At 37.8% G+C, this 24,610-nt stretch overlaps 1 protein-coding gene and 1 non-coding gene across 25 annotated transcripts in view; both read left to right on the forward strand.

The window, feature by feature from the left end:
• The window catches only part of Dlgap1 (DLG associated protein 1), an 879,880-nt gene that overhangs the window by 658,040 nt on the left and 197,230 nt on the right, over positions 1 to 24,610 (forward strand). For all 24 annotated transcript variants that reach the window (XM_047526690.1, XM_047526689.1, XM_047526695.1 and 21 more), the window contains one exon: positions 18,466 to 18,643. In XM_047526690.1, the coding sequence (XP_047382646.1) occupies positions 18,466 to 18,643 (178 nt within the window). The remainder of the gene's footprint in view (positions 1 to 18,465; positions 18,644 to 24,610) is intronic.
• Trnag-ccc (transfer RNA glycine (anticodon CCC)) lies at positions 10 to 86 on the forward strand. The gene has a single exon. It is a non-coding gene; the product is annotated as a tRNA-Gly (tRNA).

Consider the following 24,610-nt stretch of genomic DNA (forward strand, 5'->3'; position numbering starts at 1 on the left):
AAATGGTGGGGCTGGGGATCTAGCTCAGTTGGTAGAGTGCCTGCCTCCCATGCACAAGGCCCTGGGTTCAATCCCCAGCACAGCCAAAAAAAAAAAAAAAAAAAAAAAAAAAGCAGATGATATCTCCATTTCTCAAAGAGAAGATTGTAAGAACTACAAATAGCTAACCTAGTACAAGTCTTGGAAATTTCTAAAATGAATTTTTAAACAGATGGTTTGTGATGATTTAGAAAACAGGGAGGCAGCATAATCTCACTTACAAGGAGTCTACAGAACTAATCCCTTGTCCTCCTTAGGCATGGGTGAACAGTGCAGGTGACTGCATTCAGGAAAGTATTTGAAACAGAGGGTCACAACAGACTTGCAGCAAGAAATTAAAAACAAACGCTGGATACTAGGCGATACAGTGTTATCAGAGTCCTCTAGTGAAGACTGCATTATTAAGAGTCTGAGCCGACTTGGAACATCACTGATTTGCCCAGTCCTTGACAATAATTTACCAATGATTGGGGAAGAAAATGGATGGCTTGCTTATGGGAAGGTATGAGGTAGTTAAAACTGCAGAAATTAGACAGACCTCGCTTTCAAATCTGCATTGACAATCTTGTCAGCTTCAGTTTCCTCTTCTGTAAAGTAAGAATAATAATACTCCATAGTTGTTATAATAGCCCATAATTTTGGTGTGGTTAACTAAATAAAACACTGTAGGTAAAACATTGATAGGTCCCTATAATTCCAAATGGCACTTTTGTTATATTGACCTTTGTTATTACCTTTGCTGGAGACATGTAATTGGCTAGAATAGGTGACATGTTGAGGTATTGCATGGGGATGACAAGTTTGGTCTTGGTTTCAAGTTAACAGGACAAAGGGTCAAAACTCCAGTGATTTATCAGCACTTGATGTGAAGACCTAAAAGTTGTCCAAAGGGAATTTACCAGAAGCTGATGGTATGAATATAGGCCATACTAACCACAGCTTCCCAAGCCACATCCACCTGGATCTTCCACAGAACACAGATGGTAATAGCCGTTCTGTGTTCTGCACCTATCAGGCCAAGTGTGGTTCTGGGTGCCCTAGTTTAAAAGATAAATCAGCGAATTGGGCCAACCAGAGAAGAGTCACCAAGGCTATGAAGAGCCTGGAAATGTTGACATGAGCGCAATAGGTGGAGGGGCATGCCACTTGGCAGAGACATGATAGTGTGTTCACACAGCTGCAGACCATGATGTGGAAGAGATGTCTTTTTCAAGACCTTCTGTGAGTTTAGACACAGAGCATCTAACAGTGGGGATTAGAAGAAAAGCAACATTGAAAGAATTGTGTAACAATCTATCATTAGTTGCTTTTTGTACTTCCTAAAATGAAGTCAGAATATGAAGCAATTTGCAAAACATCTATAAAATACCTTTACACAGACTTTAACTGCCCCATTTTATTAATGTCGATTTACACCTATGTAAGTGCACCTGCTCTGCCCTGATACTTTTTAAATTGAAAGAAACTCCGTTTTCAGCTCAAAACAGCATTTGTTTGTAATGTCCACAAACCCATAGTGCTGGGGACTCGAACCCGGGCCTCCAGCATGAGAGTCAGACCATCTAGGAGATGGACTATATGGCCTGCACTTCAAAACAGCATTTAGGTCACTGTTTCCACCCTCTCCTAAGAATTACGATGTGGACTCTTTACTCCTTGGTGCAGTGGAATTGTCACCACATCTTTCTTAGTAACAAAATTATTCCTTTTCTTACTAGTCTATAAACTGATGCTGCTGTCAACGGTCTCATCACAATCTCTCACTGCTTATGGAATTATTTTTCTAGATGTCTTAATCGTGGCAATCTAATTTATTTGCAGTATTGCTACATCAAGTTTTAATTATATTACTCTGTTTTAATTAGTTGTGCAGCAAACTTATACTCAGATTTATTACAATGCAATCAGTTATCTCTATGGGCTCTACAACCAAGGATTCAAACAAATGCAGATCTGTGTGTGTCCTAAACATGCACACCTTTTCTTGTCAGTATTACATAAAACGCACAGTAGAACAACCATTTACATTGCATTTGCTTTTTATTAGTTATTATAAGTAATCTAGAGATGATTTAAAGTACACAGGAAGATGTGTATAGATTTTATGCAAATACTATGTTGTATTATATATGAGACTTGAGCATTTGCAGAATTAGGTATCTATGGGGGGTCCTGGAACCAGTTTCCTAGAGATATGGTGGGATGACTCTACTTCCTACCAACTAATAGAAGTATTATCTTTCTATTCTCAGCCATGGCAATAATAGTCTCTGAAATGCTACTATATTATTTAGCATCCTTAAAATTTGCAATAAACAAAAGAATGCCTCCTCGGGAGGAAAAAAAAGTGATGGTTTGTTTTTATTGCACTGGTCCCCAAAATTGTTAATAGCAAAATTGCTAAGATATGAAACAGAAAATAAAAAGTGCTTCCATTAGCCATACCCACCTCTAGGTATATAGTCAAAAGAATGGAAAGCCAGGGCTCGTGTTCACAGCAACATTGTTCACAATAATGGTAGGAAGGAAGCAACTCAAGTGTCCTCCACAGCAGAGTGGATAAACCAAATGTGGTATAAACATTCAGTAGCATAGTATTGAGCCTTAAAGAAAGGAAATGCTATCCTGGGCTACAATGTGGATGAACCTTGAAGACATTATGGTCAGATAAATAAGCCAATTACAAAAGGGAAGGTATTATTTGATTCCACTTATGTGAGGTAACTAGAGGGGCCAAAAACAGAGACAGAGAGTTGAATGGTGGTTGCCAAGGCCCACGGAGGGGGATGGGGCTTAGTTTTGGTGTTCAATAAAGTTCAGTTTGGGGTGATGAAAAACTTCTGGGGATGAATGGAGATGGTTACAAAACAACATCCATGTACTCAATGCCCCTGAACTGCACACTTCTAGAAATGGTTAAAATGGTGGAGTTTATGTTTTTGTATTTTCCATTATAAGAGAGAGAGAGAGAGAGAGAGAGAGAGAGAGAGAGAGAGAGACCGATGCTTATTGTGCAGTAAATTCTCACAGCTCTAGAAGGTGGGTATGGTTATCTCTATCTAAAGAAGAGGAAATGTGGCTCGCTCCATGTCACGGGCTCAATCCAGTCATGAATCCATGAACCAGGGTCTATCAAATTGCAAAGGCAAGTTCACCAGAACAAGCTGCCTTCATGAAACTCCTTGTGTTAAAGACGATGACCCTCTGTAGCATTTCTCCCAGGATTATTTTAATGGATTTAGTGTTTGGTTGGGTCCTTAGCAAACTAAAACAAACATAATTGCAGGAGTTGTTTTGAGACACTATGTGAGCATTTTTATTAAACCGTTAACCTGGGAACATAAGAAAGACAGGAAAGGAGCCCTTTTCCACCTTAATCATGGTTTGGTTCTGGGTAGTGATTTTAGTGACTTGTCCAAATGTACATGCACTACATCCTCATGCAGAACTCCCTGGATGATAAAATCTGCCAACAGTCCCAGAAGTCCCTCATGGGGTTCCTTGGAATACTACTTAACATATTCCCTGCTGTATCTTCAACCAGACAGTAAAACTCCACCAGGGTCAGGCACCATCCCAGGGGCTTAGGAGGTTTAGGCAAGAGGATTCCAATTTCGAGACCAGTCTCAGAAGCCCTAAGCAACTCAGTGAGATTCTATCTCTAAATAAAATATAAAAAAGGGCTTGGGATGTGTTTAGTGGTTAAGTGCCCCTGGGTTCAATCCCCAGTACAAAGAAAAACCAAACAAAAAAACCCTCTGTTGGGCAAAATTAAGAAAGGTTATTTCCTTTCTGCTGCCAAAAAGAGAAACAAATACCTCCAGGCCTGACTATTGTCTATGTATGGGAGGAAAGGTGTCACCTCCTACCTTCTATCACCCAGGAACAGAGTGCTGCAGGTACCCCTCTGCTACTGCCCATTCTTCAAGTCTGCCCCATACGGCCTTGCCAATCTTTATCTCCTATGGTTCCCTGATTCTCTTTGGCCCCACTTCAAGGTCGCACTGGACCTTGTCACAATGTGTGAACAGATCTTTACACCCCTTCAACCCTCCCCTCTCATACAACAGATAGTTAAGAAAGTTCAGTATGTGTAGCACCTGTGTTCAGATCTGGCAATACAGTGACGTATTCCCATCACGCCAGTCATGGCTGTGCCCTAGGAGGCTGCAGTTTGTTGGGGGAGTTTGACCAGCAGAACATTACAACACACTTCCATAATCCTCCAGCCTGGGCAGGGGTATCCCATACACCCAGCACCCTGAATATCTGCCACCATACCCTCTGCCTCTAAGCTTTTGCTCTTAGCAGTTCTCTGGATCTTCTGTCTGGCTCATTTTTACCTGGTGACAGTCTTACCATTCTGGGTCTAACTCAAAGCCAGCTTCTCTGAAGTTGTCCCTCATGTCTGCATTCCAAATGAGTCTCTTCTTTTCCCACCCTCTCATTGCAGCTTTCTTGAACACCTGTTATAAGCGTACCACAGATTATCTCTTTTTTTTTTTTTTTTACCTTTTTTTTATCGGTGCACTACAGTTGTACATTTGGTGGGATTTGTTGTTACATGTTTGTCACTGACTCTTTGCGGTGCCAAATCCACGGGTATTTGTCACCGCCTGCAGCAACAATTTGCGCGGGTCTTTATCGGTGGTGGACTGGAAACGAACTGCTTCTATCTTTCTTTTAGTGGGCTGCTTTCTCGCTTATTCGCTTGTTCCTGGGCTATTGAGGAAGAAAGGCTTTTCTTAGAGAGAGACTTTGCATAAGAGAGAAAGAGAGACTTTGCTTAAGAGAGAGAGACTACACTTTCAGAGATCTATATCTTCTTAGTTCTGCTGCTACTTAAAGGTGCGTCCTGCATCCTGTGAACTAAGGGCGCATCTATCTGAGGTGCTTCTTAGTGATGTGTCCTGCGAACTGCAATCTGCCTATCTGTGATCTAGAGGTGTGTTCTCAATTCTCCGCTCTGTGTTCTGCCTTCCACTGCTGCCTGCTGCTTCTCTCTGCGAGCTGCTTCTATCGGCTTGCTGCCTTTTCTTCTTCCTTTCTGCTAGTGGCTTCTCTCCGCTTCTTTCTGTTAGCTGCTGCTCTGCTTGCTGCTGCTCCTTACTGTTGCACCCCCGCCCACCGGAGGCTTATATTACCTCCAGGAGGCGGAGGGCGGGGCCACACCAGTTGCAATCAGGCGAGGAGTCAGAGTCAGCTGCCCTATCACGGCAAGGGTTAAAACAAGCAGGCCCGAGCAGGCGCACTGGGGAACACCTGTGCATGTGTTGTGCGCGTGGACTTAACTAAATACGGCCAGTGATAAATCACCTGAGTGTGCTTATGTTAATTAACCTCCTCACTGCCGATGTGAGCATGGCACAGCCCCCAACACACATTCACACATGCACACTGCATAACAATATAATTTGGCCCATATCATTCCCCAGTATTTCCCCTTTCCCTCCCTTCCCCCCTCTCCTGGTCCCTTTCCTCTACTCTACTGATCTCCCTTCAATTCTCATGAGATTTCCCCCACCTTTCTTTTCCTTTTTCCTGTCTAGCTTCCACATACAAGAGAAAACATACCACCCCTGACTTTCTGAGTTTGGCTTATTTCATTTATTTCTCAAATTCCATTCATTTTCCTGCAAATGACATGCAGAGGCAAAAATCATCCATATGTGTGACTGAATGAAACTCCATTGTGTATATGCACCACATTTTCTTTATCCATTCAGCCACTGATGGACACCTAGGGTGGTTCCATAGTTTAGTTATTGTGAATTGTGCTGTTATAAACACAGGCATTCTTTTATCACTATAGTATGCTGATTTTAAGGATAAATACTGAGGATTGGTATAGCTGGGTTGTATGGTGGTTCCATTCCTAGTCTTTTAAGGAACCTCCATAATAATTTCCATAGTGGTTTTACTAATTTACAATCCCATCAACAGCACAAAAGTGTTTCTTTTCCCCCACATCCTCTCCAGAATGGAATATTGTTTGTATTTTGGGGAGTGGGTGGAGATTTAACCCAGCATCTCTTAACCACTGAGCCACATCCTCAGCCCTCCCTTTTTATTTTTTATTTTGAGAGAGGGTCTCACTAAATTGCTTAGGATCTCACTAAATTGCTGAGGTTGGCTTTGAACTTGTGATCCTCCTACCTCAGTCTCTCAAGTTACTAAGATTACAGGCATGAGCTACTGTGCCTGACTTTGTTCTCTATATTCTTGATGACTGCCATTCTGACTGGAGTGAGATGAAATCTCAGTGTAGTTTTGACTTGCATTTCCCTAATTGCTAATGATATTGAACTTTTTTTCATTTATTTGTTGGTCACTTATCTGTTCTTCTTATAAATAGAAGAAAGTGTCTATTTAGTTCATTTGCCCATTTATTAATTGGGTTGTCTTATTCCATGCTCTTGTTTCCTTTGCTGTGCCAAAGCTTTTTAATTTGATGCCATCCCATTTATTAACTCTTGGCATTATTTCCTGAGCTTCAGGGGTCTTACTGAGAAAGTTATTTCCTGTATATACATAGTTTCTGGCCTAATTCTTAGCTCTTTGATCCACTTTGAGTTGACTTCTGTGCAGGGAGAAAGATAAGGGTCAGTCTCACTCTACATATAGATAATCAGTTTCCCAGAACCATTTGTTAAAAAGGCTGTCTTTTCTCCAATGTATGTTTTCAGCACCTTTGTCAAGAATCAGATGAATGTATCTGTTTCACACAGATTATCTTAAAGTCAGTTCTGCACATTTGTCTCAACCTGGAGACTGAAGTTCTCAGAGGCAAGAATCATGTGTTCTCCATAACATCCAACATAAGAAATATGATTAGTTGGCATATTTTTTAATTAATTAATTAATTAATTAATTATTACAGACTGCATTTTTTATTGCTTTGAATCTAATGTTGCTCAGCCTAAGAATCTGAGTAAAGAATATTTGAATTCCAAGTGTCACGAGACTCTAAATATGATAGATATACATATTTGGCACATTGGAAGAAATTTATTTGATGTTGATAAAACATATGTAATACATATAAGACCTAATATATGTTATATATTTATATTACATATATTTTAGATACATGGAAGATCACTGTGGAAAGGGTTGCACCTTCAGTGTGGATAAGACTACTATGTAATTAAAAGCAGTTATTCCAGCTTCTAGTATGTGACTTTGCACATAGTGAGCCTGTGACTTTCTCATAGTGACTCTAGTTGAACAGTCAGAAATCCCAACCATATCAGTCTCTTATTCTACAGAGCAAGATGATGGCGCAAATAAAAAGTTGCAACATCAGATGACTTTCCAAGAATATTCCCTCAACTCTCTTTCACCTGCACCCTGGGGCTTCTAGAAAATAGCCAAAGTCTACAGAACTGAACAATTGCAATGTCTCCCAGAAATAATGCTGACATTTATCCTCCACATTGAATCTCTGTGGAGGAAGAACAACAAAGGGAATCCATGGCAGTGTGCTCCTTCAGTTTGTACTTAATCTTTCAAGTCGCCCCACGTATAAGCAGTGCTTTTCCAACGGAGCTGAGCCATTGGTGAAATAGATCCCTCTATGTAGTTACACTTCTATGAAATGGAAAGAAAATTAATGTTAAAGGAACAATGTGATGTGGCAAAAGGAGTAAAGTTTGAAAAGGGACTCTGTGGCTGGCAATACAAGTGTCTGGAACTAAGGAAACAAAATCAGGTATCTGCAATCCTGCTGTATTCTGTAAATATTTGTTGGTAAATAATGGTTGAAATCAAGAAAATGATTTCCTGTTGTTATTTATTTTCAGTTTAGTTCTTTTGTGATGAGGACATAATTTGTGTAATTTTAATCCCCTTAAACTTACTCAGATTCATTTTATGGCCTCGCATGTAGTCTGTCCTAGAGATGTTCCATATGTCCTTGAAAAAGATGTGTGTTCTGATTTTGTTCAGTGGAGTAATCTATAATGCCTGTTGGGTCTGGCTGGGTACTAGTATGGTTCAGCTTTTCTAGGTCCTTGCTGAGTTTCTATTCAATTATGTTCAATTACTGAGAGTCAGGTGTTGAAATCTCCAACTACTATTATTTAATTATCCATTTCTTCCTTTAAATTTGTCTATTTTTTGTTTGTTAGTTGTTCTTTTTTTTTTTTTTTTGGCGGTACTGGGGATCGAACTCAGGGTCTTGTGCTTGCAAGGCAAGCACTCTACCGACTGAGCTATCTCCCCAGCCCTTGTCTATTTTTATTTTATATATTGAACTCTATTATGAGGTGCATATATATTTATAATTGTAATGTTTTTCCTGATGGATTGACACTTTTGTTGTTGCAAAATGTCCCTAGGGCTGGGAGTGTAGCTCAGTGGTGGATCACATATTTAGCAAATGCAACGCTCTGGGTTTGACCCCCAGCATGCGCGCACGCGCGCACACACACACACACACACACACACACACAAGAAAAGACCTTTGTGTCTTTAATAACATTTCATTTTCTCCTAAACTATATTTGATACTCATTCCAGTTCTCTTTTTTTTTTCCTGCTGCATCTTTTATAATACTTCTACTTTCAACCTATTTGTGTATTTAAGTCTTAGGCACGTCTCTTATGGACAGCACAATTGGATCCCATTGTTTTATTCAATTCTCCATCTCTTCCTTTTGACTGGGTTGTTTAATCCAGTTTAATCAACTCTTTATATGATGGCGTTAGATTTTCCATGTTGATTTTTGTTTTTGAGGTGCCCCTTTTCCTCCTCTCTTCCTCCATTATTGCTTTATTTTGTGTTATATACATTTTTGCTAGTGTAACATTTAAATTCCTTTGGTATTATAGTGATTGCTTTGGGATTTACAATACAGACTTTAACTTAATCTAGTACATATGAATATTAACTTAATTCCAATAATATACAGAAACTTTGCTTCAATACAACTCCCTTCACTCTCCCCTTTTCTCATTAATACTATTTAATATCATGCAAACTGTATTTTTGTACTTACAAAAAAATCATCACGGTTTTTGAATTAATGTCTATTTTTTTGTCATTTAAGGAGGAAAATGTTTCAAAATATGTTTTTACCGTTTTTGTATTTATTATATCATTATCTTTATCAGTGATAGACAGGTAGATAGTTGTGTTGGGTTTTCTTTTATGGTTTTGTGGTACAGGAGATCAAGCCAGGACCTCACACATGCTAGACAAGTGCTCCACCACTGAGCTACACCCTCAGCTCAGTTTTGCCAGTGTTATTATTTCTATTTTGCCAGTCATAAAGTCCCTCCATATTTGAGTTAGCTCTTTCACTACTGCAACTAAAATACCCAACCAGAACAATTGTAGAGGTGGAAAAGTTTATTCCAGGGCTCACAGTTTCAGAGGTCTTAGTCCATAGAAGTCAGACTCCATTCCTAGAGGCTCAAGGTGAGGCTGAACATCATGGCAGAAGAGAGTGGCAAAAGGAAGCAGCTCCCATGATTATCAGAAAGCAGAGAGAGAAACAGAGACTCGCTCTCCAGATACAAAATATATACCTCAAAGCCACGCCCCCAATGAACCTCTTTCTCCAGCCACACCCCACCTGCCTCCAGTTACCACTCATTTAATTCCATCAGGGATTAATTCACTTATTAGATTAAGGTTATAGCCTGATCTTTTCTCCTCTGAACAATTTTGCATTTGTCTCACACATGAGATTTTAGGGGACACAGCATCTAAAACATAGCACTCCATCAATGAAAAGTTTCTTGCTCTTTTATCTTGAATAATGTTTTCCTACGAAGCTTTTATATGCTGATATAAAATTATGTGCATGATTTTTCTAATTAACATTATTTATAATAGCCAAAAAGTGAAAACAAAGCAAGTTTTCATGAACTTGTGGTATGTATTCCCACAAGAATAAAGGCATAAAAGGTGTGGAGTAGTGGCACATGCTACAACATGAACCTTGGAAACATCATGCTAAGTAAAAGAAGTCATATAAATAAAAGTCCACAGGTTGTATGGTTCCAGATGCACAGTGTCCAGAACAGGTAAAGGCATAGAGACAAAAGGTGGATTAGAGGTTTCCAGGAATGTGGGGTAGGGAGGACTAGAGTTACTACTAATGGATGCAAGGTTGTTGGGAGGAAGACAATGAAACCGTTCTCAAGTTAGACAGCATTCCAGCTATTCAATTCTGTGAGTGTACTAAAATCCACCAAAAGGTGCACTCTAAAAGGGTAATTTTTAGGGTATGTGAATTACATCACAGTAACCCTCTTTAAAAATCCTTTATGAGGGTCTGGGGATATAACTCAGTTCATAGAGTGCTTGCCCGTCAAGCACAAGGCTCTGGGTTCAATCCCCAGCACCGCCAAAAAAAAAAAAAAAAAAAAGTCTTTATGAGGTTTTTATAAATGAAAAAAAGGTAAAATTTGTAAAGGCAAACTGTTTCATATCTAGAACAATGATCAATTGAGTTACCCTCCCTATTTATTTATTCACTTGTTCATCTATTTCATGAGATGACTTGAATACAGTACCTGGCATAAAAGAAACTCTCAAGCAAGGGTTGGATATTATCATTAGTCTTTTTTAAAAATTCCATGTCAGCGTACCACTGTGCAACAGAACAAACAACAGGCGGATTCTGCCTTCTGAGAGTTCAAAAATCTAAAGAGTACACAGACGTGTAAAAAAAATTAAAAATAAAAATCAGTGGGGCAAGTGTGTGACAGAGAAAGATAAAAGGCACCAGAGTACAGGTGGAGGAATACTTCATCTAGTCTGAAGAGAACAAAGGAGGCTTTCTGAAGATAGATGGCCTCAATAAATGCTCTAACACCTAGTGACCTGCTAACAGGAGTTGAAATAAGAGTTTTGTGGGTGGAAAGAGGAGGAGGGAGACTATGCCAAGCAAGGAGTGAGGCTCTACATAGACCATGGGAGGAAGTAGCAGAAGATAAGACTGGAAAATGTCTTATGGGCAGAGGCCCCACAGAGGAATCTAAAGAGGAGAGGGTCAAAATAACTAGCTGGAGAAAAGAGATGCATTTGAGGGTGCCAGACTGGTGGCAGGGATCTGTAGGAGAATCAGGATGAAGCCTGAACTAAGGAAGGAGTGGAGGGAGAAGTGTTGAGGAAGAGAGAAAGCCAGTTGTACGTGCATATAGGAAGCTAGAATGAGAATGAACAGTGATGGTCAAGTGGATTTGGACTGTCCAGAAAGGAGGCAGGCTAAACTCCTGGATTTCTGACCTGGGTCAGCTGTACATTTTGGTGCCATTCATCTCAGTGGGGAATAAAAGAAAGCAAGGAATTATGAGGGTAAAGATACGTGTCAGCTGGAGGTCATGATGAGTTTGGGGGACCTGGGGAATATCCAGGTAGAAATGTGCAGTAATTAATTGAAAGTTTCATTTTGAACTTTAGGAGAGAGGTATGGACCACAGACAGATGTGGGAGTGAATAAATAAAAGTTGGAAATAGAAGCTATTGTGTAGATGAGATCGTCCAAGGAGACAATGTGGATAAATAATTGTAATATCTTAGGGGATTAAAAATATTCCAGACCAATTAGAGAAAGAGGCACCCAAATGAGAGTCCAGATAAGATTTCCCAAGAAATAAAATATGGGAAGAGCATGAGAATGTAGAAGGAAGAAGGCAAAGGTTGCATTCAAGTTACCTTCAACAACGTGGAGACTCACAAAGGCACAGTTTCTTATCTGTAGAGTGGTATTAGCAATAGCTAAATGCTTAATAAATGGTCATAAATGTCAGGTATTATTATTAAGCGGAAATACCTTGAGTTACCTATACAAGTAAACAACTTTCGTGAAAGTTTATACATTTATAAAAACATAGCTGGATATGGTGGTGCATGCCTGTAACCCCAGCAGCTCCGGAGGCTGAGGCAGAAGGATTGCAAGTTCAAAGCCAGCCTCAGCAAATTCGTGAGACCTTAAGCAACTTAGCAAGACCTTGTCTCAACATAAAAAATAAAAAGGGGTGGGGATGAGGCTCGGGGGTTAAACCCCTCTGGGTTCAATTTTCAGTACCAGAAAAATAAAAATACAACAAAGACAGGAGATTGTCGAGAAGAAAGCTGGACTCTGTTTTACCAAAGTAGATTGACTAATAAAACACACTGTGCTTAAGCCCCTAAGCTAGTGGTTGAGCGCTGTTACCACTAAGTGCCATTATCCACTCTGACGTCCAAGGAATCGAAGCCTCTCCATTTAAGCCCTGAATGTTTATGGGCATGAGTCGATAAAAGTGTCATGACCAAGGTCAGATACATTCATTTTCAAAACAGAGTAAAGTTAACCCAATAAAATGTTTCCTCTGGGTCCTATGGGAAACCTTATATCTCAGAGTCAAGACAAAGTGAAAAAGAACAAAAATTAGGGTGCAGATGGATCAGTAAGATGGCCCATCACCTTCAGAGATTCTCCCATTAGACTCAATGGTCTGGAATCATAAAACATTTACTTCTCTGGAGGAAAAAATTGCCAATCACCCGAAGTCATAGTTTTAGTCATATATTACAAAGTTGATCATTTTCTCTTTAGAGACATTGACTTTAAATTTTGTGGTCTGAGTATTGCATTTTCTCTTTGCAAAAGTAACTTCACAATCACCTTAGGGCTTCCTGTCTTTAGGTGCCACTTAAAGGTTTGATAATGAATGAGACTTGCTGACCCAACAAAGTCACAATCTCGCTTCAGTTTTTGTTTTGTTTTGTTTTGTTTTGTAAATCATCTTTATTTAACTGCAAAATGAAACATACATGTGCATGGTTGATAAGTTATTGTTTAGTTATTATTTATTTTTACCCAAGTTCAACACAAGCAATTTTAAAAGTATATATCAAGTTGAACCGTACAAAATTGCTGTTATATAATTTAAAATTTTGGCAGTATTGGCAATTACACACGGTTTAACCTAATACAATATTTTTGCTTCAATCATGCCATGTGACAGAAAACTTCAAATTGACTCACTGTGCATATCCTCCAAGGACACTTTAGGCACTAGAAATGGAAGTAACATTTGCAATAGATGCATTTTTAGGGAAAAATAAAACTTTAGCCATGAACCTATTTCAATTTAAATAAGGTTATTTCTTTTTTTTTTTTAATGAAAACTAGAAATTCAACTACAGATGAGACAAGCAAATGCTCATATGTCGCTCCCGTTTTGATGAACTAGAAAAACTTAATCTTCATAAGTAATTTCTGATGAAGAGCTGGAAATGATGGATGTTATTCAATAGGCCAATGTCAAAAACTAATCTAACATGAAAACTAATATTTCTAAATACGCACGCTTCCTTTCTGCGCAGATCAACTTTCTTTTGAAGTGATGATAAAGTAATCAACACATCATGTTTTGGTGTTTCTTTGCTGAGTATTTCTGCATCAGGAGCACAGGTACATGCTGTACCCTCTCTGTTGACAGCTGTGGACTCTGCTCTCTAAGTGGTTAAGATAAGAGAGTTCATTTCCTTATATTTAGTGTGTTACTAAAGTATGCACGGTTTCATCAGGAATGACTCACCAAAGTAGAACTATTCAATTCCTTCTGAATGATTTTGCACTCTGAAATTTTGGAATTATGCCTTACTTCATAACAAGTGGCCAGAATGACTGATTGTTGCAACAAAGCTTCATTTCCCGGTCTCAGCCAGCAGACACTTAACTTTCAAGCCACCAGACTTTCAGTACTTCCTTTGAAAATGCACCATTTATGAAATAGCCACCCCTACAGCTGCCCTGATAAACATTTAGAATAGCATCATCATTTATGTTGGAAATATCATCATTGCTCCAGGTCAGGTTGCAAAATAGCCAAAGAAATATGTTTGTCATCTCACTCTGAAGTTCTGAAACGAAATGAAGGTTAGGATACAGACGCTTCAAACTAGGCTCTCCTTTTCTAAAACAGACCTTTAAGAGAAAATGAATTCTTCAGTTTGTTTGTTGTTGGAATTTTTGGCATGGACATTTGTAAAGCAACCTAGGGTAAGTCACCATAATAGCACCAAACTCAAAGGAAATATTTGCTTTACCTGACACAGGTGTTTTTATTTTGAGAGCTACTTGGAAAATCCACAGGGCAAGTTTCTTGTGACAGTAAAATGCAAGGTTTACTCTGGGTGTTATATTCTAAATCTCTTAATTTGGTTCCTCCATCAGTGCAAGTGGGGAAAAAAGTGACTGCTAATCAAATTCTCAGGTTTTAGAGTTATTGAGACTTTCTCTTTCAGTTGTTGTAGTTAAGTAATTCCACACAAGCTTTAAGAAAGGGTACCATTTGCTGGGCATAGTGGCCCATGCCTGTAATCCCAGTAGCTCAGGAGACCAAGGCAGGAGGATTGCAAGTTTAAAGCCAGCCTTGGCAACCTAGTGAGACTGTAAGTAACTTAGCAAGACCGAGTCTCTAAATAACATAATTTTTAAAAAAGTGATGGGGTTGGTCTCAGAGCTTAAGTGTCCCTAGGTTCAATCCCCTGTACAAAAAAAAAAAAAAAAGAATGGGTAAAGTTTTATAAATTGCTGCTAAAAGGACATTTGAAATATCTTTACCACGTGAGAACATGGACATGGGTGTGCATTGATGCGATCTATAAGCACATGTCATTTTTCATTAGCATTTCTCTAGTTATTAGTGAGTTGAGCCTCTCGTCATGTGCTTAGTGGCATATAAATTTACTTTCCTGTGAACTTACTTATTTATTTCCCTGATTAGCACTCCATAGCCTTTGTCCATTTTTTGTTAAGTTAATCGCATTATTTTTTGTTCATTTTTAAGTTACTTCCAGATATTACAACGTGGACCCTTTTTGTTATACTTTTTTTTTTTTTTTTTTTTTTTTTTGTGGTGCTGGAGATTGAACCCAGGGCCTTGTGCATACATAAGGTTTTTACTTGTTTGTTTTCATAATTTTCTGGCAGGTTTTTAAATTTTAAGTATAGAAATTAGGATTATAGAATATAGTTTTCTGTGCAACACTAAAGAACTTTGAATGTCTTTAATATTTTTATGTTTAATCTATATAGGTGATAGGAATCCATCCCCCCCACAAATAGATGAACAACTAGTCTAACTCATTACTAAGTCTTTGATATCATCACCTATTTCAACTGCCATCTTTGCAGTATACTGAGTTCAAACACTTGAATCTGTTTTTCAAGTTCTTATTTTATTCTACTGGTTTATCTGTTCCTTTACCAACACCACACTGTTTTCATCCTTGTAGCTATAAAGTTCAGTGGAGATCTGATGGAAGGCATTCAACCTCTTGTTTTTTTTTTTTTTTTAATTTATTTTTGAACTGTTCTGAATTCATCTTTAGCATTCCCTTTTCATGTGCATTCTCAAACCTAAGTGTTCCCCTCAAGTACCATTGATATTAGTCCTTACGACCTGCTTAGACTATTGCAGTATTGCAACCACATTAACTGGTTTTCTTTCCCTAGTTTGGCCCACTTTAGCCCACTCTCCAAGTTCCCTTCAGAAGGGAAATCTGATTACTTTGAGATTTTTAACAACCTTATTGAGATCATAATATGCATATCATACATTTTACCCATTTCAAAGGCACAATTCAGTGAGATTAATATATTCAAGTTTCACAACATCTCCACTGTCAATTTTATAACATTTTCATCACCCCAGAAAAAACTCAAGATCCTTTAGATAATAACCCCCCTGTTCTACCATCTTCCCCACTGATTCTCCACCTAGCTCTATGCGGCCCTTAAGGTACTTTCTGTCTTTGTAGATTTGTCTTTGCTGGACATTTCATACAGGTGAAATTACTTAATATGTGGTCTTTAGTGACTAGTTTCTTTTACTTAGCCTGATGTTTCCAAAGTTCATCCATCTGTAGCCTGTGTGAATATTTTATTCCTTTTCGTGTCTAAATAATAGGCCATTGTATGGATATACCTCATTTTATCTGTTCATCAGTTTATGGATATTTGGATTGTTTTCACCTGTACCTCTTATAAGTAATGCTTCTGTGAACTTCATGTAAACTTTCAAATGAATTTGCTACATCCCAATAAATAATTCTATGGGGATTTTTCTTGCATTTGCATTCAAATTTATGTATCAATTTAGGGGAAATTTAAATTTTTACAAAATCAAGCATTTCCATCCAGGAAAGTTGTTTGTGTGTGTGTTTTTGTTTGTTGTATTACTTGGTCCTTTTTTATTGCCTTTCATAAGGTTTTATCATTTTATTCATAAAACTCTGGTACATTTCTTTCTTGTAATTTCCATTCATTTTACAATTTTTAAATTTGAATGTGAGTTTTAAATTAAATTTTCTATTTGGTGGTGGAAGTGTATAGAAAAGTTGCTCATTTTTTTTGACTTTGTATCTCACTACCTCAAGAATCTCTTTTATTAGTCCTCTTGATTTTTTCTATCAATCTTCTTTTATCTTTCAGATAATTACGTAATCTGTGAATCCTCAAATTTTCTGTTCCTTTGCAATATTTATATTTCCTTTTTATTTTTCATTTTCTAATACCATTAGCTAGATCCCCAGGTCAATGATAAAAGATAGCATCTGTATTGAATATACATCTCTTTTCCGAGCAACTTCAATTTTTTTAGTTGCAATCGTTATTGTGATCAAAATTAAAGAAATATAATAAATAACTGGACATAGTGACTTAACACATGTAAACCCAGCTACTGGGTTGGTTAAAGCAGAGGATGACAAATTCAAGGCCAGTCTGGGACCCTGGGTTCAATCCCCAACATCACATATGCCAAAAACAATAATAATAATAACAATAATAATAAAGAAAAATCACCCTGATTCCATGTGAAAACAAAATTTAAAAATTACTAAGTAAATTAAATTATTTATAGAAAAAGTGAGGAAGGATATACATCAAGCTTCTATGAGTAGTTCTCATAAAGGTGCAAAGTTCCAGAGGCAGGAAGAGAGACATTTTCTGCTTTGTGTATTGCTGAATCGGCTACTGTTTTCAATGAGAATTTCCTACTTTTATAGTCTTTGGAATAAATCCAAAGAATACAAAGTATCTAAATACTTGTCATTATATGTCAAGACTCAGAGATGTGTGCATTTTTAATGGCTAAGATTCAATTTGTTTCCCTAAGTTCAATCTCATATGAAAGAGTTGAAGGTAGGTAGGTGGATAAATAAAAGAAAAAAGGAGTAAATGGATACACAGATATAGGTACAGACCTCGGGTGGTTACTAGAGAATCCAAGAGCAAAAAGAGTATCCCAAGAAAGAAATAGATGCAAAGGAAATTTTGTACGTTACACAATACAGAATTCTGGGCAGGACAGTTATTGCTATTATCTCCATCCCTAGGATGCCTAAGACCATGTAAACAGGAAGTTTATTTCATGGCTGAAAGAATAAGAGAATTTTAATTGTGCTCCAATATCATCAGATCTTGATGATTTCCTGTCAATAAGTTTCCTTTGTGAAGAAAGAGAAACTTTCACACACTATTGTTGGGATGTAAAGTAGTATAGCTATTATGGAAAGCAGTATGGAGTTTCCTCAAAAGACTAGAAATAAAATTACCATATGACCCAGTAATCCTACTACTAGGTGTATATATCCAAAGGAAATGAAATTGATAAGTTGAAGAGACATCATCATTCCTCTATTTACTGTGGCACTATTCACAATAGCTAAGATATGAAGTCAACCTAGGTGTCCATCAGTAGATGAGTGCATAAAGAAAATGGAACATTATTCAGCCATAAGAAGAATGAAGTCCTGTCATTTACAGCAACCTGGATGGAACTCAAGGACATTGAGTTAAGTGAAATAGGGCAAGCACAGAAGACAAATTTTGCATGTACTTATATGTGTAAGCTAAAAAATTTAATTTCATAGAAGTAGAGAACAGAATAGTGATTACCAGAGGCAGGGGGAGGGTAGGGGATTTGAAGAGAGAAGGGTTAACAGATACAATAGTGCAGTTGGGTAGGAAGAATAACTTCTAATGCTCTACACCACAGTACAGTAACTATGATTGATAACCATTAATTATTATATTTTAATAGCTCATAAAGAGGATTCTGAATGTTCCCAATGCACAGAGATTATAAATGTTTGAGGTGATAGATATATCAATTATTCCTGATCTGATCATTACATGTTGTACACATACATTGAACTATCACACCATACCCCATAAATATGTAAAATTAGTATATGTCAATTAAAATTTTAATTAAAATAAAAAAGGAAATAGGAAAACAAAAACATGAAGCTAGAAAAAAAATCTTCCTTCTGAGACACTATGGGAAGTCACGGGAGGACACACTTAGGAGGATATCTCTGTTGTTTAAGGTGCTACATAAATGGTGGTAGTTTTGCATATCCCTCCCTACATTTTGGAATAAATAAGCACCTCTTCCATTGTTCTCTTCCAGGATATCCAATGAACATTCGCCCAAACTCCAGATTCGGAGTCACAGCTACCTGAGGGCAGTAAGTGAAGTCTCCATCAACCGAAGCCTAGACAGCCTGGACCCTGCAGGCCTGCTCACATCACCAAAGTTCCGCTCCCGGAATGAGAGCTACATGCGAGCCATGAGCACCATTAGCCAGGTAAGCCCGTCAGATTCATGGTGGCAGGAGCCTTTCACTGAAGAGGGTTAGTGAAAACTGAGGGGACCTGAGGTGGAAATATGGTCACTTCCCAAGAAGATCATTAATGGATCAGATGGGTGGTCCAGTCACGTGCTACAAAGAGTATGCACATGTTCAGGATAGATGCTAGTGGCAAAACCAAGGCGGTATCTAATCATGAAAGTGCGAAAGTGTGGAGCAGGTCACAAGACAGGACTCAGGCACACGGAAGCAATATATGACCTACTTACCGCAATTGGGTCCTGAGGAGCATTGTGTCTTAGTAATGAGAGTCCCTCTGCGAAGAACTCAAGACGAGAGGATGAAGACTCAATACAGCTAAAACTCTTGAGGTTCTCTCACCAAAGCCTCAGTATTTGAAAAGATAACTCAAGGGATGAGAAAACCTGGGACCCAGAGGAACTGACCCTGCAGTTTTCAGGGGCCACCAGAGGAGCAGAAAGTGTCTAGGAAGGCATAAAGAAGGGTGTTCTTGTTTTGTTTTGTTTTGTTTTGTTTGTGGTGCTGGGGATTCCATTCCAGGCTTTGCATATGCTCTGAGCAAGTGTTTTACCATTGAGCTAACCCAAGAAGAGAATTTTTATAAATGATCTTAGAGGCTCTGCATATAAATTTATATCACATTTTTTAAAAATAAGTACTGTATACTGGGCCCAGTGGTGTATACCTATAATCCTAGCAACTAGAGAGGCTGAGGCAGGAGGATCTCTAGTTTGAGAACAGCCTCAGTAACTTAGTGAGATTCTGTCTCAAAATAAAAAGGGCTTGGAATATAGCTCAGTAGTAATGAAGCAGCCATGGTCTCAACCCCTGGTACCAAAAAATAGTACTATACCATTAATTCAGTCAATATTGTTTGAGCAAAACAGTAGGCCAGATTTTGCAAATTATCCAACAATAAGTACACATAATACCTGTTCCCCAGAGGTTTATACTCTAATGGAGGGTATATTAAAAAAATTTAAGTTTCATAACAATCATTATCTCCTTGACCACCACAAAAAACATTTGAGTAAGAGCCAACTTTTGTTGGGAACTTACTGGGTCAGTCACTATGCCAATTGCTTTATATTTTCCTAATAGTAGTCCTAGAAACACCTGTTAGATATATAAATTTAAATGGAAGGCCAAAGTTGTCACCTAGATCTCAAAGCTAGCAAAAAGATGGTAAGGACCCAGGAGAGAACTTTTGGAAATGGAGTCTAGGAAATCACATTTTAATAAATATTCAAAGTGATTCTAATAATGTGGCATTTGATCTGAACTTTGGAAAAAGACTAACCTAAAGCATATTCAGGAAATAGTAGATGCTTTACTTTTGCTGGAGCTTAGAACATTGTAGAGACAGTATTGGGAAATCCATTCTGAAAACTGTCCTGAACATTTTTTTTATGTATCACCTTACATGCCTGGTCCAGACAACTGGACTTTATTCACTTAAAAAAAAAAAAAGAAAAGAAAAGGAATGGATTGGTCTTTATTAGTGGAGACTAATAAAACATCAGCTTTTAAGCAGGTAACAGGTATTATGAGAACTTTTATATGGGATCATTAGTCTGGGAACAAAATGTAGGAAAGATTAGAGGATGAAAGGCTAGAAGCAGGGGCTAGTGTGGAAGACATTGTGATCACCACAGTGAAAATTAATGCTTTTGGTGCTGGTGGTGATGGTGCTGGTGGTGCTGGTGGTGATGGTGGTGATGGTGGTGATGGTGGTGATGGTGGTAGTGATGATAGTGATGATACTGTTGATGGTGATGATGGTGATGTTGGTGACACTGGTGGCAGTGACGGTGGTGGTGATGACATAGCGTGATGCTTATATGGATGAAACAAATAATGAACTTGGGAAAGAAATGATGAAAAGGTAGGCGGGTCACTGAAGGATCTGAATGACCCTGTAATAGGACCATTGCTATCCCTTCATCTCCGCCAGCAAAATAGTTTCCTGATCTCAATGGAATCATAAAGAGCAAAGTCAAGGGCCACAATCAGCCTCCAAGGACAGGGCAGGGAGAGGACCAGGGACAGCTGGCCTGTGGGATTCCAACAGTGAAACACCACACATTCCCTTCCTTTAAAGAAATCTCAAGCTGCGGAGGCACATGCCTGTAATCCCAGCAGTTCAGGAGGCTGAGGCAGGAGGATCGCGAGTTCAAAGAAAGCCTCAGAAACTTAGAAAGGCCCTCAACAACTTAGTGAGACCCTGTCTCAAAATAAAAAATAAATAGTTTGGGAATGTGGCTCAGTAGTGAAGTGCCCCTGAGTTCAATTGCTGATACCAAACAACAACAAAAAATTGTTAAAAAAGAAACACACATTCAGTGCAAACCTGTCAGTGCTAGTTAATCCTCACCAATGATACACACTATCCCAATCTCAAGGAAATAGTTGGAGCCTCATTTTGGTACAATTTAGACTTATTTTATCCTCATTTTTCACAATAAGTAGTATAATATTTAAAACTTCTTGAAGCATATCTTTATTTCACACAGCCTAATGATCGTAGTTTTTGAGAACTATAAAACAGTCTATAAATTTTGCTGTCATACAAGCAGAATACATAAGTGGGTTTAAAATTTTTCTGGGAAAAATACTTAGACACATTAATGATTTTCATAACCTTAACATGTTTAAAACAAGGGAACATATAATTTCCTCCTGCAAGACTCTGTGACTGTATTGCTATCTGCTTTGAGTCCTTGTGCAGTGGCTCTGACCTTCCTTGGGACAGCATTACTTCCCAGTGATAGCTTAGTAAGGTATTAGCAAATCACACACAGGCACAGGGGAGCATTAATGCTCTGTCGGGTCAAGTGTTGCAATTTCATGGTCTAGTCATGAGGCCTTAAGTAAAACAGAAAAAAAAAAATGGCCATCTTGAATGGGTTCCTAATGCCATATCATTTTATAGCACCATATTCAATTTTGTAGTAATGTAGCATCTTTAAGGATAAGTTCATATTTTCTATGAAGTATTGTCATTATTCAGAGGAGAATAGTTTCCTCTTTGAAGCCATATAATCATACACATACTCTAGACTTTTCAAAAAGTTATTGACTTTTCTTATGTTAGAGATATGCTCTTGTATACATCATTAGAAGCTAGGATAGTATCAAATTTAAGTATATTATATCCTATTCCTGTTTAAAACCTGACGTATTATTCATCAAAGACTCCTCAAAGAATCAAAGTAAAATTTTGTAAGCCAAAGAATTGGTCTAGAATAATTAAATTGTTCCTGTCATTCATAATTCAAAGAAGTCAAATATTGTATTTGGATGATAGAGAAAAACTGGGCATTTTTCATGTTTATTCTTTTCTATATTTTATAATATACATCTAATAAAACAGGGGCTCTATAAGGTAAGGTTTGAGAAGAAAGAATTATAGAATTTTGGAGTTTTACACCCTATTTCACATAATAGTCATCATTTCAAAATTAATGTGTCTCAATTTATCGTACATTCAAATCTTAAGTATCCTCATCTGGAAGATCAAAATAGAAGCCCACAGACATATTGTATCTGGCAACATGTTGGGTTCCTACATCATTTCCTAAAAAATTAATATAATAACTACAGAGGTTTTGTGCTTAGCAGCAAAACCAGCAGTTTATCTATGATTTTTTACTTAGAACATCTATTCAGTGTGTGTGTGTGTGTGTATGTGTGTGTGTGCGTGTGGTGCGTGTAGGAGTAGAGACCCAGATGGATGGCCTATGGTACACAACTAACCAGTGACAGAACCTTTTAGAAAACCCAAGTATTCAAACTCCTAAATGGTTAATTACTTCAATGCCTACTAGTATTTGGTGGCAATATTCTTGCTAATCTTAGTAGTATTAACAATGGAAATAATTTGTTTCCAAGTGCTCTACCACTAAGCTATATACCCTTATCCCTCGAACACAAAGCAATATTTTTTGTGTGTAAGAAAACTTTCCTGAAATGAAAAGATGACTTGAAACTACATATTGGAAGAACATACCACATACCTAAGAATCGACTTAAAACAATGAATATCAGGACATATTCCAGTAAAATTCTAGCTTTTAAAAATCCAATTTAAAGGATTTTTTTTTAATCTTTGAACTTCTACACAAAAAGAGAAAGTGACTTGAAAAAGAATGAAAAGGAAATCATCATCAAACCCTTTCTTAAACAATGGTTCGTACCAGAAGGCCCTGGGTTCAATCCCCAGCACCACAAAAAAAAAAAAAAAAAAAAGTCTATCCTGGGGAATTAACTTGTCAATGAGATTTAGATAATCAAAATGATCAAACATAGTTTGTGGCAGACATTAAATACATAGTAATTTGTAGAATTAAAACTAAGTGAAGGCTGGAGAGGAGACAGCATGTAGGTTTATATGCTGTGACAGAGTGAACACAGCACAACTATTTTTAAACGAGGCAAAATAATTAATTGCTTTTAATAATCAGATACGGGGCTGGGGTTGTGGCTCAATGGCAGAGCACTTGCCTAGCACATGTGAGGCACTGGGTTTGAGTCTCAGCACCACATATAAATAAATAAAATAAAAGTCCATTGCCAACTAAAAAAAAATTTTTTAAATAATCAGATATGGGCAATGGTGGTATCGTTGTGCACATACTATGGAATAAAGCAAAGGAATAATTGTAGAATATTCCAATTCCATCATCTCCTGTGTTCTTGAAAACTTGAGTATTGAATAAAGATATAAGCATAAATATAATATAGAAGAGGTTATATTTAAAAACACTGAAATCCGATTTGAAATTATATGGATTGGTTTCCTAGATTTGTCTACTGAAAAGGCCTGAGATCAATAAGAATGAATCTCCCTAGTGCACAGATTCTGTTCTTATAATACCAGGCCCACTTAAAAGAGAAAAGTTTCTTTGGAAATCCACTGATCCCAGGACTGGGTAGCAAAGGTATGAGATAAGTTTGGAATACCTAGTCATAGCAGATATCAATGAAACAATCAAAGACTTTTGATTTCATGTCAAAAGGAATCAAGAGCCAATGTAAGTTTCCCACTAGTCAAAGGTTGGACAAATTTAAGTTCACTAAGAAAGTGGATTTAAAATTATTGTTAGCTTTCCATTACTACAATAAATATCCGATATAAATCAAATTGAAAGAAGACAGGTTTACTTTAGCTCACAGATTCAGAGACTTTGGGACCTTTGATGTGGCAAAATACAGTGCAGGGAAAAAGTCACCAAGGATGCTGCTCACTTACGGTAGCCGGGAATCAAAGCAGACAAAGGAAGGCTGGAGTCCCAACATGCCCTTCATGGACATGCTGCCAGGGGCCTTAACTCCTCCCACCAGGCCCCACCTCTTAAAAGTTCCACCACCTCCCAGAAGAGCCACAGCCTGGCAACCAGGCCTCTATCACATGGGCCTTTGGGGGACACTTACCTAAACCATTGCAACTATCAAATATTTTTAAATCTGAAAGTTCATTTTGATATTTTTTAAAAAAATCAATTGATCACCTTTGGAAGATAAGAGGGAACAGATTATCTCAAAACTTTGTAAATAGAAGGGGAGGAGGTAATCAAGCATTTATCCTTCCATTTCCATATAAAATAAATCATTAGGTTATTAGGTAATATAAGAGAGAAAGCATTTCTTTATTAAAATATTCCAACTAGTAATTGAAAAAGTAATGGTAGAATTCAAATATTGCCATTTTGCAACCCCTACTAGTGAATGAACCGATCTAGGCATTGAGTATAAACAATCTCTAACATAAAAAGAGGACAGCCCAGACCTAATGTGCCCTTTGATGCCAAAAGGATTCACCCTGAGTCAAATCAAGTCTCTGGATCCAGCTTACAATTTTCGGGAAATACGAAAAACAGAAGAACACACCAAATTCCACCATACATATGAATGTAGCAAAAGCTAAACCTGGGAAGCTTTACT

This window comes from Sciurus carolinensis, chromosome 15 (assembly GCF_902686445.1).
Source record: "Sciurus carolinensis chromosome 15, mSciCar1.2, whole genome shotgun sequence".
NCBI classification, from domain to species: domain Eukaryota; kingdom Metazoa; phylum Chordata; class Mammalia; order Rodentia; family Sciuridae; genus Sciurus; species Sciurus carolinensis.